Below are 20,277 nucleotides of genomic sequence, written 5' to 3'. Positions count from 1 at the left end.
TCGAACACAAGATCTCTAGGAAGCCAAGCCTTAAGCGTGAATCATGTGCCAAGAAGAAAAAGCTCAGCATGCCTTCCACCAAGTTTCGAACTTGGGACCTCACCCAAGAACAAGGAAAGCTTGCGCTGCCCTGCCCTTGTGGAGGGCAGAGCAACATTCCTTGGTGCATGGCACGCACAATTTGGCACGGCCAGGAGCATGGGCGCGCACAGCTTGGACGCACGGGCAGGGAGGCAAGGCCGCACCATGACAACATTGCCCTGCCCTCCACAAGGGCAGGGCAGCATCCTGATGGCCCTCCCACACTCGGCACGCAACATGCTTCCTTACACAAAGCTTCTCTGCTCTGCCCTCCACAAGAGCAGAGCAGCCTCCTGGGAGCAACATGGGCTGAATTTCACTCAAAAATCCAACTTAATTCATTTCTTCACCAAATCAAAAAGCCCACTCAAAATTCTTAGATCCAAAATAGAAAGTGTATAAATAGGTGTTAATTAGGATTAGAAGGGGAGTTCTTTTTGAGGGAGCTTACTTTCATTTTAATTTTCATCCATAGTCAACTTGAGAGCTCACTTCCCATTTTTCTGTTTTCTGCAAAATTGGCTTGAGAATTGGAGGAGAGAATTCACTTCTTCCTCCTCTGATCGTTTTGTTTTCTGGGTTTTGTTTGAGTCTTGAGTGTGAAGAATTGAGAAACTTCTGTCTCAATCTCCATTTAAGATCTCTTTGATTTTCCTACTGCATAATTGAGTTAAATTCCATTTCCTCTACTGCTGCAATCTTTAATTTCTCTTTAATTGCTTTGTGAACTTGGATTTAGGAAGGCAATTGAGATCTAGACTCTGCTATCTAGTCTCTGGAGCCTTGAGATCTAATTCTCTTTTTGGTTCTTCTGCTGAACCACTGCTGCAATTACATTTTCACTTTCTGTTTGAATTCTAGTTACTTTCAATTCATCTCTTGCTTTATTAATTGCTGCAATTTAATTTCCCTTGCTTAAATTCTGAATTCCCAGTCCTCAAATCCCTTTTCCATTCAAACAATTTATATTTATTGCACTTTAAGTTTCAGTCATTTAATTTCTTGTTCTTTAAGATTTAGCACTTTTACTTTCAATTCTCTTTAATTTCTGCAATTCATCCCTCTCCCTTTACATTTTCTGCTATTTACTTATTGTTGGATACAAAATCACTCAACTAATACTTGATTCGCTTGACTAAATCAACCACTAAACTAAAATTGCTCAATCCTTCAATCCCTATGGGATCGACCTCACTCCCGTGAGTTTTATTACTTGATGCGACCCGGTACACTTGCCGGTGAGTTTTGTGTTGGATCATTTTCCACACATCAGCATTCAGACGCCAGAAACAGGTAAGGAGCTGGTGTCTAATGCCACTCCAGCTTCCACCCCTGGCATTCAAACGCCAATGGGAGATCAGACACATACAAGTGCTGATAGCGACCCCTCTAAAAAGGCTTCTCAACCCACATCTGCAGGCAATAAACCTACAGCAACTAAGGTTGAGAAATACAAAGCCAAAATGCCTTATCCTCAGAAACTCTGCCAAGCGGAACAGGATAAGCAATTTGCCCGCTTTGCAGACTATCTCAAGACTCTTGAAATAAAGATTCCGTTTGCAGAGGCACTTTAGCAAATACCCTCTTATGCTAAGTTCATGAAAGAGATCTTAAGTCATAAGAAGGATTGGAGGAAACTGAAAAAGTTTACCTCACTGAAGAATGTAGTGCAGTCATTCTGAAAAGCTTACCTGAGAAGCTTAAAGATCCCGGAAGCTTTATGATACCATGCACATTAGAGGGTACTTGTACCAAGCAAGCTCTATGTGATTTTAGGACAAGTATCAACCTAATACCTGCATCTACTATCAAAAAGCTTGGTTTGACTGAAGAAGTCAAACCAACTCGGATATGTCTCCAACTTGCTGATGCCTCCATTAAATACCCATCAGGCGTGATTGAAGACATGATTGTCAAGGTTGGGCCATTTGCCTTTCCTACTGACTTTGTGGTGCTGAAAATGGAGGAGCACAAGAGTGCAACTCTCATTCTAGGAAGACCTTTCCTAGCAACTGGATGAACCCTTATTGACGTTCAAAAAGGGGAAGTAACCCTGAGAGTCAATGAGGATGAGTTCAAGTTGAATGTTGTCAAAGTTATGTAGCATCCAGACACCCCAAATGATTGCATGAGCATTGATATTATTGACTCTTTGGTAAAAGAGGTCAATATGACTGAGAGTCTCGAATCAGAGCTAGAGGATATCTTTAAAGATGTTCAGCCTGATCTGGAGGAATAAGAGAGAATAATAGAACCTTTGAAAATCCCTCAGGAAGAGGAGAAACCTCCTAAACCCGAGCTTAAACCATTACCACCATCCCTGAAATATGCATTCTTGGGAGAAGGTGATACCTTTCCTATAATCATAATCTCTACCTTAGAACCACAGGAAGAGGAAGTACTAATTCAAGTGCTAAGGACACACAAGATAGCTCTTGGGTGGTCCATCAGTCATCTTAAGGGCATTAGCCCAGCCAGATGCATGCACAAAATCCTATTGGAGGGTGACACTAAGCCAGTGGTTTAACCACAGAGGTGGCTAAATCCAGCCATGAAGGAGGTGGTGCAGAAGGAGGTCACTAAATTACTAGAGGCTAGGATTATTTATCCTATTTCTGATAGTCCCTGGGTAAGCCCTGTCCAAGTCGTCCCTAAGAAGGGTGGCATGACAGTAGTTCATAATGAAAAAAATGAACTAGTTCCTACAAGAACAGTTACAGGGTGGCGTATGTGTATTGATTATAGAAGGCTCAATACAGCTACCAGAAAGGATCATTTTCCTTTACCCTTCATAGACCAGATGCTAGAAAGACTAGCAGGTTATGAATACTACTGCTTCCTAGATGGATATTCAGGTTATAATCAAATTGTAGTAGATCCCCAGGATCAAGAGAAAACAGCATTCACATGTCCATCTGGAGTATTTGCATACAGAAGGATGCCATTTGGTCTGTGCAATGCACTTGCAACCTTTCAAAGGTGCATGCTCTCAATTTTCTCTGATATGGTGGAAAAATTTCTGGAAGTCTTCATGGATGACTTTTCAGTATTTGGAGACTCATTCAGCTCCTGTCTAGACCATCTAGCACTTGTTCTAAAGAGGTGCCAAGAGACTAACCTGGTTTTAAACTGGGAGAAATATCACTTTATGGTGACTGAAGGAATTGTCCTTGGGCAATAAATTTCAAACAAGGGAATAGAAGTGGATTAAGCTAAGGTAGAGGTAATTGAAAAATTACCATCACCTGCCAATGTTAAGGCAATCAGAAGCTTTCTGGGGCATGCAGAATTTTATAGGAAGTTTATAAAGGATTTTTCAAAAATTGCCAAACCTCTGAGTAATCAGCTAGCTGTTGACACGCCATTTATCTTTGATAAAGAGTGTCTACAGGCATTTGAAACTCTGAAAGCTAAGCTGGTCACAGCACCAATCATCTTTGCACCAGACTGGATATTACCATTTGAATTAATGTGTGATGCCAGTGACCATGCCATTGGTGCAGTGTTGGGACAAAGGCATGACAAGCTTCTGCACGTCATTTATTATGCCAGTCGTGTTCTAAATGACACACAGAAGAACTACACAACCACAGAAAAAGAGTTACTTGCAGTGGTTTACGCCATTGACAAGTTCAGATCTTATTTAGTAGGATCAAAAGTGATTGTGTATACTGACCATGCTGCTCTTAAATATCTACTCACAAAGCAGGATTCAAAAACCAGACTCATAAGATGGGTGTTGCTTCTGGAAGAGTTTGATACAGAAATAAGAGACAAAAAAGGGACAGAGAATCAAGTAGCAGATCACCTGTCCTGAATAGAAACAGTAGAAGGGGCGTCCCTCCCTCTTACTGAGATCTCTGAAAACTTTCTGGATGATCAACTCTTTGCCATCAAGGAGGTGCCATGGTTTGCAGACATTGCAAACTACAAGGCAGTAAGATTCATACCCAAAGAGTACAGTAGGCAGCAATCAAAGAAGTTGATCACGGATGCAAAGTATTATCTTTGGGATGAACCATATCTCTTCAAGAGATGTGCAGACGGAGTAATCCATAGATGTGTGCCTAAAGAAGAAGCACAGAAGATCCTCTGGCACTGCCATGGATCACAGTATGGAGGACATTTTGGAAGTGAGCGAACAGCCACAAGAGTCCTCCAATGTGGCTTCTACTGGCATACTCTTTATAAAGATTCCCGAGTGTTTGTACTTAATTGTGACAGTTGCCAAAGATTTGGTAATTTGCCTCACAGTTATGCCAACAAGGGATCTTAGAGATTGAGTTGTTTGATGTATGGGGTATTGACTTCATGGGCCTTTCCCACCATCATACTCAAACACTTATATTCTGGTGGCAGTGGATTATGTATCCAAATGGGTGAAAGCTATTGCAACACCCACTAAGGACACTAAGACAGTGCTAAAATTCCTCCAGAAACACATCTTCAGCAGATTTGGTACCCCTATAGTATTAATCAGTGATGGGGGCACTCATTTCTGCAATAAACAACTTTACTCTGCATTGGTTCGATATGGAGTTAGCCACAGGGTAGCCACTCCATATCATCCACAGACAAATGGGCAAGCTGAAGTCTTTAATAGAGAACTTAAAAGAATCCTGGAGTGGACTGTGATTAACTGTAGAAGGGATTGGGCAAGAAGCTTGGATGATGCTCTGTGGGCATACAGAATAGCATTCAAGACTCCTATAGGGACCTCTCCATACCAGCTTGTGTATGGAAAGGCCTGTCACTTGCCAGTGGAATTGGAACATAAGGCCTACTGGGCAACCAGATTCCTAAACCTTGATGCCAAGTTAGCTGGAGAAAAACGATTGCTCCAGTTAAATGAGCTAGAGGAATTCGGACTTAATGCTTTCGAGAATGCAAAAATTTACAAAGAGAAAGCAAAAAGATGGCATGATAAGAAATTGTCATCCAGAGTCTTTGAGCCAGGGCAGAAAGTTCTGCTATTTAATTCTAGGCTTAGATTATTCCCCGAGAAATTGAAATCCCGGTGGAGAGGACCATATCTGATTACAAGTGTGTCACCATATGGATACGTAGAGCTTCAGGAAAATGATTCTAACAAAAAGTTCATTGTTAATGGACAGAGAGTCAAACATTATATTGAAAGCAATTTTGAGCAAGAATGCTCAAAGCTGAGACTTGACTAAAGCTCAGTAATAGTCCAGCTAAAGACAATAAAGAAGCGCTTGCTGGGAGGCAGCCCAGCCATTTACAAAGTTTATTTGTTAATTAATTGATTTTTACAGGTTTATGTCAATTATCTTCAAGGTAAAATAGCAATCGCTTGAGTTCACAGAGTTACAGAAGGATTCGCAGGATAAAACAGCAAAAAGGAAGCTCACTAGTGCGAAAAAGCCAGTAAAAGCTGTTTTAGGCATTGAACGCCCAAAAGAAGCATCTACTGGGCGTTCAACACCAGTAAGGATAGCCATATGGGCGTTCAACGCCAGAAAGGAGCATCTTCTGGGCGTTGAACACTAGAAAGAAGCACCTTCTGGGCGTTTAACGCCAGATTTACAGCGTCCTGGGCGTTCAGAAAAACGCCCAGTGACAAAGGAGTTCCTGGTGTTCAACGCCAGAAAGAAGCAACAGCTGGGCGTTGAACACCCAGGAGAAGCTGCACATGGGCGTTAAACGCCCAAAACATGCAGCATTTGGGCGTTTAACGCCAGGATGGTGGGGAGGAGGTAAATTCGTTTTTACTTCACAATTTTTTAATTTTTTTTTTGTGTCAATTCATGATTTCTTGCATAAACATGTTACAAACTCTCATCCTTCAATTCCAAATATTTTAATCCTAATTTCTAAAATCCCTTTTTCAAAAATATCAAATGTATCTTAATCCATAAACACAAATCTTTTTCCAATCCAATCCAACTCTTTTTCAAATTTTTCAAAACTCAATTATCTTTTAAAATCTTTTTCAAAATAAAAATTCAGATTTATCTTCTTCAAATATCTTTCACAACCTTTTTAATTTTAACTTATATCTTTTTCCTATCATATTTATCTTTTACAAATCATTTCTTCTATCTTATCTTTTCCCAAAATTTTCGAAAACCCACCCCCTCCCTTTAAATCCACATTCGGCCTCCCTCATCTCATCCACCATTCGACATTAGCTCTCCTTCTATCCCTCTCCTTTCTTTTCTTTTGCTTGAGGACAAGTGTTCCGAGGGTTACCTGAAACTGTAGGTCGATCTCGGACGAGATCTTCGGTGTTGGTCGGAGCCGACGTGTCCGGCAGGTGTACGGCGGCCGGAGCTGGTGTGTCCGACTTGTAGGACTTGGTGGTGGTGCTGATCCTTCATCCCTGGAGGGTGGGGAGTACCTGCAAGGGACTCCGATGGTTAAGTTAGCAAGGATATTAAGCAGGTATTGAGTAGAATCAGAGTATGAGTCATACCTGGGTGCTCCAGTGTATTTATAATGGTGAGATGTGGCCTCCTGTGGATAAGATAAGTTAGTTATCTTATCTTATCTTTAAGTGAGGTCATCTTTAAGGGAACCGCCTTTATCTCTATGGGCTTGGACTGCCCTTGGATTTGGGGCGCGTTCCTCTATTTGGGCCCTTCGTTTGGGCTTTCCTTGTGTCTTTGGCCGAGCTCTTTGAGGAGAGGTCGGATTGTCTGACCTGAAGAGGTCGGTCGCTTTGTCTGTAGAACATCTCGGATCGGACAGCTCGATCCAGGGTATGAACAGTGCCCCTGCTTGAGCTCGGTCTTCTTTTTTCGAGGCCGAGTCTTTTGACTTCGGTCCTTTCTTCAGTGAAGTCGAACTCAAGCATTTGGTCAATTCCTTTCTCTGTAGAGTCCTTTGAATGTAGAATGTTTTCCTCTAAAAGCGCGCGCTTTTTGTATTAGCGCTTTTTTGGGAACGCAAGTAGTTTTAATATCCGTATTTAATTGGCATTAATTGCCCTATTCTCTTTGGCTTTTATTTTGAATCTCTTTAATCAAAAAACGGTTTCTCTTCTTCACTTTTTCTCCGTAACTCCTCCCTTTTCTCTCTCATTTTCTGTTTCTTGCCCAGAGCTTTGTAATTTCTTCTTTGTGACGTCTGTTCTGCTACTGCATTTTTGGAAGAGGGCTGATTCCACATTTTCTCCTTCTGTCTTTGCATTCTTCCACTTCGAGGGGGTGGCTTTGTTGCTTCTGCTTTTCAGCTTTCTTTGAGGTTTTCTTCTATTCTCCAGGTTAGTCCCATTTCGTGTTTCCTTGTTTATTTCTGTTTTTGTGATGGATTTTTCCTTTTGATCTTCCTTTTGGAGAAAGTTTGGATCTTTTTATTTTTATCATGCTTGACTTGTTGCATGCTATGGTTTTTTCTCTTTTTCGGTGCGAATCTTTTGTTTGCTTGAATCTTTTTCTTTTGCATGTTGCCGCTGTTTCTGTTTGTGCCTTGGATGATTGATTTGATTTTGAAAAGTTTGTGCCTTTGCTGTTTTTCATTGGCCTTTTTGGTGTTCTGGTGAACTGTAGCAGTAGTGTTGGTAAACTGTAGGAGCAATGCTTTTCCTGATAAACTGTAGAAGGGTGGATTTTTTGCGTTTTTGGCTTCCTTTGCTTTCTTTTCTGGACTTTATTCTGATGAGTGCCGAGATGTAGATTGTAGAAATGATTTTGAGGGCCCTTCTTGTTTACTGCTGATGAGCGGATAATTTGTACCCTTTTTGGCATTGTTTTTAGTATGTTTTTAGTATCATTTAGTTAGTTTTTATTATATTTTTATTAGTTTTTAGTTAAAATTCACTTTTCTGGACTTTACTATGAGTTTGTGTGTTTTTCTGTGATTTCAGGTATTTTCTGGCTGAAATTGAGGGATCTGAGCAAAAATCTGATCCAGAGACTCAAAAGGACTGCAGATGCTGTTGGATTCTGACCTCCCTGCACTCGAAGTGGATTTTCTGGAGCTACAGAAGCCCAATTGGAGCGCTCTCAACGGCGTTGGAAAGTAGACATCCTGGGCTTTCCAGCAATATATGATAGTCCATACTTTGCCCAAGATTTGATGGCCCAAACCGGCGTTCAAAGTCACCTACAGAAATTCCAGCGTTAAACGCCGGAACTGGCACCTAATTGGGAGTTAAACGCCCAAACTGGCACCAAAGCTGGCGTTTAACTCCAAGGAGAGTCTCTACACGAAAATGCTTCATTGTTCAGCCCAAGCACACACCAAGTGGGCCCAGAAGTGGATTTTTATGTCATTTACTCATCTCTGTACACCCTAGGTTACTAGTTTTCTATAAGTAGGACCTTTTACTATTGTATTTTCATATCTTTGGATTATTTCTAGATCCTTTGATCATCTTTGGACATCTAGTTCTTAGATCATTTGGGGGCTGGCCTCACGGCCATGCCTAGACCTTGTTCTTATGCATTTTCAACGGTGGAGTTTCTACACACCATAGATTAAGGTGTGGAGCTCTGCTGTACCTCGAGTATTAATGCAATTACTATTGTTCTTCTATTCAATTCCGCTTGTTCTTTGTCCAAGATATCACTTGTTCTTCAACTTGATGAATGTGATGATCCGTGACGCTCATCATCATTCTCACTTATGAACAAGGTGACTGACAACCACTTTTGTTCTACAAGCAATCAAGGCTCTAGTGTTTATCTCTTGGATTCCTGATACACGATGCATGGTTGATCGCCTGACAACCGAGTGCTCGCCTGACAAACGAGCCAGCCATTCCGTGAGATCAGAGTCCTCGTGGTATAGGCAAGAACTGATGGCGGCATTCAAGAGAATCCGGAAGGTCTAACCTTGTCTGTGGTATTCTGAGTAGGATTCAATGATTGAATGACTGTGACGTGCTTCAAACTCCTAGCAGGCGGGGCGTTAGTGACAGACGCAAAAGGATCGATGGATTTTATTCCGGCCTGACCGAGAACCGACAGCTGATTACCCATGCTGTGACAGAGCATAGGCGACGTTTTCACTGAGAGGATGGGAGGTAGCCACTGACAACGGTGAAACCCTACATGAGCTTGCCATGGAAAGGAGTAAGAAGGATTGGATGAAGATAGTAGGAAAGTAGAGAGACGGAAGGGAAGGCATCTTCATACGCTTATCTGAAGCTCTCACCAATGATATACATAAGTATCTCTATCTTTATCTTTATGCTTTATTCGTATATCACTATACCCATTTGAGTCTGCCTGACTGAGATCTACAAGGTGACCATAGCTTGCTTCATACCAACAATCTCCGTGGGATCGACCCTTACTCGCGTAAGGTTTATTACTTGGACGACCCAGTGCACTTGCTGGTTAGTTGTGCGAAGTTGTGTTTATGCCATGGTATTGAGCACCAAGTCTTTGGAGCCATTACTAGGGATTATTTTGAGTTGTAGTGATCACAATTTCGTGCACCAAGTTTTTGGCGCCGTTGCCGGGGATTGTTTGTGTATGGACAACTGACGGTTCATCTTGTTGCTTAGATTAGGTATTATTTTTTTTTCAAAATTCTTGAAGATGAATTCTAGAGTTTCATGGTGATTTGTTGAAATCTGGCTGGCTGAGAAGCCATGTCTAATCTTATTGGACCGAGGTTTCAACTGATCATCACAATAGCTTGTTGATTTCTATCAATCTTGCTATTGAGCAATGATTTGCTAAGGCTTGGCTGGCCATTGGCCATGTCTAGTGTTTTGGACCGAAGCTTTCTTTGAAAGCTTGGCTGGCTGTGAAGCCATGTCTAATTCCTGGACCGGAGTCTTAGACTAGCATTGCAATGATTCCTGGAAATTCAAATTGAGAATTCTGAAACCTTTATTTTTCTTTTCATATAATTTTCGAAAAAAGCACAAAAAAATTTACAAAATCATAAAAACCAAAAATATTTTATGTTTTTTTTTGTTTGAGTCTAGTGTCTAATCTTAAGTTGGGTGTTTTGCATGCCTTGTTTATTTGATCTTGGTTCTATTTTCAAGTCAATAGTACAGGGGACTGAAGATTCAAAACATGCAGCAGAGGAATTGCACAGAAAAACTGGGCGTTCAAAACGCCCAGTGAAGAAGGACAGACTGGCGTTTAAACGCCAGCCAGGGTACCTGGTTGGGCGTTTAACGCCCAAAAAGGTAGCATTTTGGGCGTTAAACGCCAGAATGGATACCATTCTGGGCGTTTAACGCCAGGATGGCACAAGGGGGAAGATTTTGTTTTTCAAATCAATTTTTTTTTTCAAGTTTTCAAAGTTTTTCAAAATCAAATCTTTTTCAAATCATATCTTTTCAATCAAATGTTTTCAAAATCAATTTCTTTCCTTTTTCAAAGATACTTACTAACAATTAATGATTTGATTGAACATCTCAAGTTTGTTACCTTTTCTGTTGAGAAAGGTTTAATGTTTGAATCATATCTTTTCTTGTTAGGCAAGTCATTAATTTTTAAAAATCATATCTTTTAAAATTGTTTTCAAATCATATCTTTTCAATCATATCTTCTTAACCACATCTTTTTCAAAATAGTTTTCAATCAAATCTTTTTAATTTCTAATTTCAAAATCTTTTTCAAAAATCACTTGATTTCTTTTCTACTTTGAATTTTCGAAAATTATCAATCAAATTTTCAAAATGTTTTTGACATCTTTTTAATTAAATTTCGAAAATTCTCTTCCCCTCTTCTCACATCCTTCTATTTGTGGAGTATAACTCCTTCTTAATGCACAATTCGAACTCCATCTAATTAAAGTTCGAATTCTTCTCCTTCTTCTTTCTTCTATTTTTCTTTTCCTCTGACACCTCAAGGAATCTCTATACTGTGACATAGAGGATTCCACATTTTCTTGTTCTCTTCTCTTTCATATGAGCAGGAGCAGAGACAAAGGCATTCTTGTTGAAGCTGACCCTGAACCTGAAAGGACCTTGAAGCGAAAGCTAAGAGAAGCTAAGGCACAACTCTCTGTTGAGGACCTGACCGAATTCTTCAAAGAAGAAGACATGGCAGCCGAAAACAACAACAATGCCAACACTGCAAGGAAGGTGCTAGGTGACTTTACTGCACCTACTCCCGACTTCTATGGGAGAAGCATCTCTATCCCTGCCATTGGAGCAAACAACTTTGAGCTTAAGCCTCAATTAGTTTCTCTAATGCAACAGAATTGCAAGTTCCATGGACTTCCATTGAAAGATCCTCATCAGTTCTTAGCTGAATTCTTGCAAATCTGTGACACTGTCAAGACCAATGGGGTAGACCCTGAGGTCTACAGACTGATGCTATTTCCTTTTGCTGTAAGGGACAGAGCTAGAATATGGTTGGACTCTCAACCTAAAGAAAGCCTGGACTCTTGGGAAAAGCTAATCAATGCCTTCTTGGCAAAGTTCTTTCCACCTCAAAAATGGAGTAAGCTTAGAGTGGAAGTCCAAACCTTCAGACAGAAGGATGGAGAATCCCTCTATGAAGCTTGGGAAAGATACAAACAATTGATCAGAAAATGTCCATCTGACATGTTTTCTGAATGGAGCATCATAGGTATTTTCTATGATGGTCTCTCTGAACTATCCAAGATGTCTTTGGATAGCTCTGCTGGAGGATCTCTTCATCTGAAGAAGACGCCTACAGAAGCTCAAGAGCTAATTGAAATGGTTGCAAATAACCAATTCATGTACACTTCTGAAAGGCATCCTGTGAACAATGGGACAAGCCAGAAGAAAGGAGTTCTTGAGATTGACACTCTGAATGCCATATTGGCTCAGAATAAAATATTGACTCAACAAGTCAATTTGATTTCTCAAGGTCTGTCTGGAATGCAAAATGCACCTGGCAGTACTAAGGATGCTTCATCTGAAGAAGAAGCTTATGATCCTGAGAACCCTTCAATGGAAGAGGTGAATTACCTAGGAGAACCCTATGGAAACACCTATAATTCTTCATGGAGAAATCACCCAAATTTCTCATGGAAGAATCAAGAGAGACCTCAACAAGGTTTCAACAACAATAATGGTGGAAGAAACAGGTTTAGCAATGGCAAGCCTTCTCCATCATCTTCTCAGCAACAGACAGAGAATTCTAAGCAGAACCCCTCTGACTTAGCAACCATGGTCTCTGATTTAATCAAAACCACTCAAAGTTTCATGACTGAAACAAGGTCGTCCATTAGGAATTTGGAGGCACAAGTGGGACAGCGGAGCAAGAAAGTTACTGAACTCCCTCTAAGTACTCTTCCAAGCAATACAGAAAAAAATCCAAAAGGAGAGTGCAAAGTCATCAACATGGCCGAATTTGGAGAGGAAGAAGAGGCAGTGTACGCCACTGAGGAAGACCTCAATGGGCGTGCACTAGCCTCTACTGAGTTCCCTAATGAGGAACCATGGGAATCTGAGGCTCAAAATGAGACCATAGAGATTCCACTGGACTTACTTCTGCCATTCATGAGCTCTGATGAGTATTCTTCCTCTGAAGAGGATGAGTATGTCACTGAAGAGCAAGTTGCTAAATACCTTGGAGCAATCATGAAGCTAAATGACAAGTTGTTTGGAAATGAGACTTGGGAGGATGAACCTCCTTTGCTCACCAAAGAACTGGATGACTTGTCTAGGCAGAAATTACCTCAAAAGAAACAAGATCCTGGGAAGTTTTCAATACCTTGTACCATAGGCACCATGACCTTCAAGAAGGCTCTGTGTGACTTAGGGTCAAGTGTAAACCTCATGCCTCTCTCTGTAATGGAGAAGCTAGGGATCTTTGAGGTGCAAGCTGCAAGAATCTCATTAGAGATGGCAGACAATTCAAGAAAACAAGCTCATGGACTTGTAGAGAATGTTTTGGTGAAGATTGAAGACCATTACATCCCTACTGATTTCATAGTCCTAGAGACTGGGAAGTGCATGGATGAAACCATCATCCTTGGCAGACCCTTCCTAGCCACAGCAAAGGCTGTGATTGATGTTGATGGAGGTGAACTGATCATTCAAGTGAATGAAGAATCCTTTGTGTTTAAGGCTCAAGGATATCCCTCTGTCACCATGGAGAGGAAGCATGAAGAGCTTCTCTCAAATCAGAGACAAGCAGAGCCCCCACAGTCAAACTCTAAGTTTGGTGTTGGGAGGCCACAACCAAACTCTAAGTTTGGTGTTGAACCCCCACATTCAAACTCTAAGTTTGGTGTTGGGAGGTTCCAACATTGCTCTGAGTATCTGTGAGGCTCCATGAGAGCCCTCTGTCAAGCTACTGACATTAAAGAAGCGCTTGTTGGGAGGCAACCCAATGATTATATTTTATATATTTTCTTTTGTTATTTTATGTTTTTTGTAGGTTGATGATCATAAGAAATCACAAAATCCATTGAAAAAGCAAAAACAGAATGAAAAACAGGAAGAAAAACAGCACACCCTGGAGGAAGAACCCACTGGCGTTTAAACGCCAGTGAGGCTAGCAGTTGGGCGTTTAACGCCCAGTCTGGCACCATTCTGGGCGTTTAACGCCAGAAAGGGGCACCAGACTGGCGTTAAACGCCAGAAAAGGGCAAGAACCTGGTGTTAAACGCCAGGAATGGGCACCAGCCCGGCGTTTAACGCCAGAAATGGCTCAAAACGTGATTTTGAGTGCCATTTGGTGCAGGGATGACTTTTCCTTGACACCACATGATCTGTGGACCCCACAGGATCCCCACCAACCCCACCACCACTCTCTCTCTTCTTCACCCATTCACCAATCACCTCAATACCTCTTCCCCAAAAACCCCTCACCTATCAAATCCCATCTTTCTTTTCACCACTCACATCCATCCTTCATAAAACCCCACCTACCTCACCCTTCAAATTCAAACCACTTTCCCTCCCAAACCCACCCATAATGGCCGAACCCCATCTCCCCCCTCTCCTATATAAACCCTTCTTCACCCCTTCATTTTCACACAACCTAAACACCACTTCTCCCCCTCCTTGGCCGAATACATAAGCCACTCCCTTCTTCCTCATTTCTTCTTCTACTACTCTCTTCTTTCTTCTTTTGCTCGAGGACGAGCAAACCTTTTAAGTTTGGTGTGGTAAAAGCATTGCTTTTTGTTTTTCCATAACCATTTATGGCATCCAAGGCCGGAGAAACCTCTAGAAAGAGGAAAGGGAAGGCAAAAGCTTTCATCTCCGAGTCATGGGAGATGGAGAGATTCATCTCAAGGGTGCATCAAGACCAATTCTATGAAGTTGTAGCCTTAAAGAAGGTGATCCCTGAGATCCCTTTCAAACTCAAAAAGGGTCAACTTTGATCAAAGGTTGGACCAAGTCCTCACAGTTATATGTGAAGAGGGCGCTCAATAGAAGAGAAATTCAAGAGGGAAGCCGGTTCAATTGAGAAGGCATGACCTCAAGCCCGTGGCTAGAGGATGGTTGGAGTTTATTCAACGCTCAACCATTCCCACTAGCAACCGGTCCGAAGTTACTCTAGACCGGGCCATCATGATTCATAGCATCATGATTGGAGAAGAAGTGGAAGTTCATGAGGTCATAGCCCAAGAACTCTACAAGGTGGCGGACAAGTCTTCCACCTTGGCAAGGTTAGCCTTTCTTCATCTCATTTGTCACCTCTGTTATTCAGTAGGAGTTGACATAGAAGGAGACACCCCCATTGATGAGGACAAGCCCATCACCAAGAAAAGGATGGAGCAAACAAGAGACCCCTCTCATCATGAGGTCCCTGAGATGCCTCAAGGGATGCACTTTCCTCCACAAGACTATTGGGAGCAACTAAACACCTCCTTAGGAGAATTAAGTTCCAACATGGGACAACTAAGGGTGGAGCACCAAGAGCATTCCATTCTCCTCCATGAAATTAGAGAAGATCAAAGAATCATGAGAGAGGAGCAACAAAGACAAGGAAGAGACATTGAGGAGCTCAAGCACTCCATAGGATCTTCAAGAGGAAGAACAAGCCGCCATCACTGAGGTGGACCCATTCTTTAATCTCCTTGTTCTTTATTTTTCTGTTTTTCGAAAATTATGCTTTATGTTTATCTATGTTTGTGTCTTATGATCATTAGAGTCTTAGTGTCTATGCCTTAAAGTTATGAATGTCCTATGAAATCCATCACCTTTCTTAAATGAAAACTGTTTTTATCACAAAAGAACAAGAAGTACAGGATTTCGAATTCATCTTTAAAACTAGCTTAATTAGTTTGATGTGGTGACAATACTTTTTGTTTTCTGAATGTATGCTTAAACAGTGCATATGTCTTTTGAATTTGTTATTCATGAATGTTAAAATTGTTGGCTCTTGAAAGAATGATGAAAAAGGAGACATGTTACTGAGGATCTGAAAAATCATAAAAATGATTCTTGAAGCAAGAAAAAGCAGTGAATACAAAAAAAAAGGGAAGCAAGCGAAAAAAAAACCGAAAAAAAAAGAAAAAAAGAAAGAAAAAGAAAAAAATAAAGTTGTGATCCAAAGCAATAAGAGTGTGCTTAAGAACCCTGGACACCTCTAATTGGGGACTTTAGCAAAGCTGAGTCACAATCTGAGAAGGTTCACCCAACTATGTGTCTGTGGCATGTATGTATCCGGTGGTAATACTGGAAGACAGAGTGCTTTGGGCCACGGCCAAGACTCAATAAGTAGCTGTGTTCAAGAATCATCATACTTAACTAGGAGAATCAATAACACTATCTGGATTCTGAGTTCCTAAAGAAGCCAATCATTCTGAGTTCCAAAGGATAAAGTGAGATGCCAAAACTATTCAGAGGCAAAAAGCTAAAAGCCCCGCTCATCTAATTAATACTGATCTTCATAGATATTTTTGGAGTTCATTGCATATTCTCTTATTTTTATCTTATTTGATCTTCAGTTGCTTGGGGACAAGCAACAATTTAAGTTTGGTGTTGTGATGAGCGGATAATTTGTACCCTTTTTGGCATTGTTTTTAGTATGTTTTTAGTATCATTTAGTTAGTTTTTATTATATTTTTATTAGTTTTTAGTTAAAATTCACTTTTCTGGACTTTACTATGAGTTTGTATGTTTTTCTGTGATTTCAAGTATTTTTTGGCTGAAATTGAGGGATCTGAGCAAAAATCTGATCCAGAGACTCAAAAGGACTGCAGATGCTGTTGGATTCTGACCTCCCTGCACTCGAAGTGGATTTTCTGGAGCTACAGAAGTTCAATTGGCGCGCTCTCAACGGCGTTGGAAAGTAGACATCCTGGGCTTTCCAGCAATATATGATATTCCATACTTTGCCCAAGATTTGATGGCCCAAACCGGCGTTCAAAGTCACCTATAGAAATTCCAGCGTTAATCGCCGGAACTGGCACCTAATTGGGAGTTAAACGCCCAAACTGGCACCAAAGCTGGCGTTTAACTCCAAGGAGAGTCTCTACACGAAAATGCTTCATTGTTCAGCCCAAGCACACACCAAGTGGGCCCGGAAGTGGATTTTTATGTCATTTACTCATCTCTGTACACCCTAGGTTACTAGTTTTCTATAAGTAGGACCTTTTACTATTGTATTTTCATATCTTTGGATTATTTCTAGATCCTTTGATCATCTTTGGACATCTAGTTCTTAGATCATTTGGGGGCTGGCCTCACGGCCATGCCTAGACCTTGTTCTTATGCATTTTCAACGGTGGAGTTTCTACACACCATAGATTAAGGTGTGGAGCTCTGCTGTACCTCGAGTATTAATGCAATTACTATTGTTCTTCTATTCAATTCCGCTTGTTCTTTGTCCAAGATATCACTTGTTCTTCAACTTGATGAATGTGATGATCCATGACACTCATCATCATTCTCACTTATGAACAAGGTGACTGACAACCACTTTTGTTCTACAAGCAATCAAGGCTCTAGTGTTTATCTCTTGGATTCCTGATACACGATGCATGGTTGATCGCCTGACAACCGAGTGCTCGCCTGACAAACGAGCCAGCCATTCCGTGAGATCAGAGTCCTCGTGGTATAGGCAAGAACTGATGGCGGCATTCAAGAGAATCCGGAAGGTCTAACCTTGTCTGTGGTATTCTGAGTAGAATTCAATGATTGAATGACTGTGACGTGCTTCAAACTCCTAGCAGGCGGGGCGTTAGTGACAGACGCAAAAGGATCGATGGATTTTATTCCGGCCTGACCGAGAACCGACAGCTGATTACCCATGCTGTGACAGAGCATAGGCGACGTTTTCACTGAGAGGATGGGAGGTAGCCACTGACAACGGTGAAACCCTACATGAGCTTGCCATGGAAAGGAGTAAGAAGGATTGGATGAAGACAGTAGGAAAGCAGAGAGACGGAAGGGAAGGCATCTTCATACGCTTATCTGAAGCTCTCACCAATGATATACATAAGTATCTCTATCTTTATCTTTATGCTTTATTCGTATATCACTATACCCATTTGAGTCTGCCTGACTGAGATCTACAAGGTGACCATAGCTTGCTTCATACCAACAATCTCTGTGGGATCGACCCTTACTCGCGTAAGGTTTATTACTTGGACGACCCAGTGCACTTGCTGGTTAGTTGTGCGAAGTTGTGTTTATGCCATGGTATTGAGCACCAAGTCTTTGGAGCCATTACTAGGGATTATTTTGAGTTGTAGTGATCACAATTTCGTGCACCAACTGCCTCCAAGGGATTCTCCAAGACTTCCTCTCTTGAGTCTTGGGGTTTTTCCCTTTTTGGTTAATCCGTCCGTTTGAGATGTTTTGACCCATGTCCGAGATGTTTTTAAGTAATCCACTCTTCTTTTCTTTTTGTAGGATTTAGTTGGCCTCATGTCTTCCCGAAATAACATTGTAGAGATGCCTTCCCAGGTTCCTGTGGGTATGGCCGATTGGGTGGACTCCATGGTTCTCCTGTGTGTTTCGCTGGCTGATTCTGAGTTTTGTTCTCAGCTTAGGCAATTTCATAGTGTCTGTAGCAATTCTGGTGATGAGAAGAACTATAACTTGTCCCTCTTTCTTCTGACGAGAGAGTCTGTTTTTCAACTCGGGTTGTTGATGGTCGCCCTTTCTTTTATGTTTATGACTTTTTCTTTGGTCCGCTGGGTATTACCCTTCATTTTACTCAATTTGAAACCGATCTATTATGGTCTTGTAATATTGCCCCCTCTTAACTTCACCCTAATTCTTGGGGTTTTATAAAGATTTTTCAATTGTTGTGCAATGGTTTTGGTATCCCTGCTTCCCAATCTCTCTTTTTCTATTTGTTTGTCTTGACTAAGCCCGGAGTGGTAAAAAAGAAGGCAGCTTGGGTCTCCTTTCGCTCTACCCAAGAAAAGAAGGTCTTTTCCATGTTTGACGAGTCATTCCGTGATTTTAAAAACTACTTTTTCAAGGTCCGAGCTGTTGAAGGAGCTCGGCCCTTTTTTCTGGACGAAAATGATGAGCCTGCCTTTCCCCTGGAATGGCAAAAAGATGTGAGGGTCTCCAGGTATTCTTGGGACATGTTGGATGAGGCTGAGCGGGCTTTTGTGACTGTTTTGGAAGAGTGCTGGGGTCAGCCTCCCCATCTTGATACAAAGAAATTTCTAACCAATCCTTCTCTTCTTCAAACTGAACTGGGTATCTTGTGTTTTCTTTTGCTATCTCTTTATGTTTACTTGTAGCTGTATTTCCGATTTGTTCGATTTGTAGCTTGACTTCTGTTTTATTTGCAGAGGCAATGAAGAATAATGATTCCATGAAAGCTTTTAAGAGGGCGCAGAAGGCGACTGCTGCCAGGAATATTGCCGCCAAGGCGGCTGGGGAGGGGTCCTCCCAAGTGCCCGAGAAGCCATCAATGCCGAGTTCCCCCATAGTGAAGAAAGCGATTCCGACACCTCGGGTCCGCTTGGTGGACCCTCCTGCTTCTGCCGTTCCATCTGCTGCCCCTCCAAGTAAGAAGCAAAAGACGGTTGAGCCCTTCGACCTTAATGCCCCTGACTTCAATGCCATCGAGTTCATAGATCAACAAATTGGGCCCTATGGTACCCTTTCGATGGAAGATGTGTCCATCCTTCATCATTTGGAATTTATGGCCCGGAATCACGTGCAGATAGCTTTTATGGCGGTCGCTATACATCGGACTGCTCAAAGTCTCCCTCTTCATGCCACCAAGGCATTTATGGAGGAGGCAAAGCAAGAGTTTGACCGGATGAAGGGGCTGAAGGAGGAGCTTGAATTAAAGGTGACCAAGTTAGAGAAGGATCTAGAGAATGAGAAGGCGAGTTCCCTTTCATTGGCGGCTTCTTTGAGGTTGGCCGAGGACACAGCCCTGATGCATAAAGATAGTTATGTTACAACTTATCGGGAGGTGATGCGTCTGAGGGGGGAGTTGGACAGCGTTCGGGAAGATTATTCTGAGCTCCAGGGTCATCTTGTCGGCAGCGTGACTGCTGCTTACGAGAACTTGAAGGAGCAAGTTCGGGTCATTGCACCCGAGGCCGATCTCTCCCTTTTCAGTTTAGACAATGTTGTCAGAGATGGCAAGATTGTCCCTGACGACGAGGGTGATGATGATGCTGATCCTCCTCCTGTATCCTCTGCCAAAGTGTCGACTACCGTTGCTCCTCCGGTTGCACCTGATTCGGATTGCCAAGTTCTGAACCGGGAGGATGGAACTATAGATGCCGTGCCTATTCAGACTCGTCCTCCTTCTCCTTGTCCTGATACTGCCAAGGATGCTCCTGATGTTTGCTGATCTTTTTCTGGATTCTCATGTTAGTTGGCCCGGCTTGTGGGTTCTTTAAAACTTTTTATTTATTTTGCTGACGTTTTCTGGTTGTTTTGTCTGGCAACCTTTTTTGAAAAACAAAAGTAGCTCGTTATCCTTTTTTGATGGCCTTCGAGGCTTTGAAACTTTGTAGATCATATCAAGGTTTTTGATATTTTCTTCTGTTTTCTGAGAATGTTGGACCTTGCAGTTTGACCTTTTTGGATTGCCTCGTGCTTATCGTTTGTAGCTTGGATCCTCTGTATTTGTGTGGATCCGACTTGTTTTCTCGTTTTTGTAGGTATTTTTGGTGTTTCTCCAACCGATTTCTTTGCGTTGATTTCTCTTTATTTCTGTAATCCTCTTTCCTGGTTCTTCGTCAGGTCTCTTTCAGGGGTTTTTTTTTAGTAGCAGGAGTAAGACTTGGTTGTGTCGGTCTCCTTTAAGTTATTTTTCGTAGTCCTCTTTCTTGGATCTTTGTCAGATCTCTTTCAGGGACTACTTGTATAACTTTTTAGTGATAGGAGTCCGACTTTGGTTG

At 41.7% G+C, this 20,277-nt stretch overlaps 1 protein-coding gene and 1 non-coding gene across 2 annotated transcripts in view; one reads left to right on the top strand and one right to left on the bottom strand.

Moving 5' to 3' along the window:
• Nucleotides 1-19,724, top strand: part of LOC130962811 (uncharacterized) — a 72,963-nt gene extending 53,239 nt beyond the window's left edge. The window contains exons 18-20 of the mRNA XM_057888977.1: nt 18,680-19,157; nt 19,338-19,509; nt 19,576-19,724. Of these exons, the coding sequence (XP_057744960.1) occupies nt 18,680-19,157; nt 19,338-19,509; nt 19,576-19,724 (799 nt within the window). The remainder of the gene's footprint in view (nt 1-18,679; nt 19,158-19,337; nt 19,510-19,575) is intronic.
• On the bottom strand, nt 11,462-11,565 carry LOC130963831 (small nucleolar RNA R71). The gene has a single exon (XR_009079950.1). It is a non-coding gene; the product is annotated as a small nucleolar RNA R71 (small nucleolar RNA).
• Nucleotides 19,725-20,277: the final 553 nt, after the last annotated feature.

Source organism: Arachis stenosperma, chromosome 2 (assembly GCF_014773155.1).
Source record: "Arachis stenosperma cultivar V10309 chromosome 2, arast.V10309.gnm1.PFL2, whole genome shotgun sequence".
Taxonomy (NCBI): Eukaryota; Viridiplantae; Streptophyta; class Magnoliopsida; order Fabales; family Fabaceae; genus Arachis; species Arachis stenosperma.
This window is presented reverse-complemented; position numbering and strand designations above follow the sequence as displayed.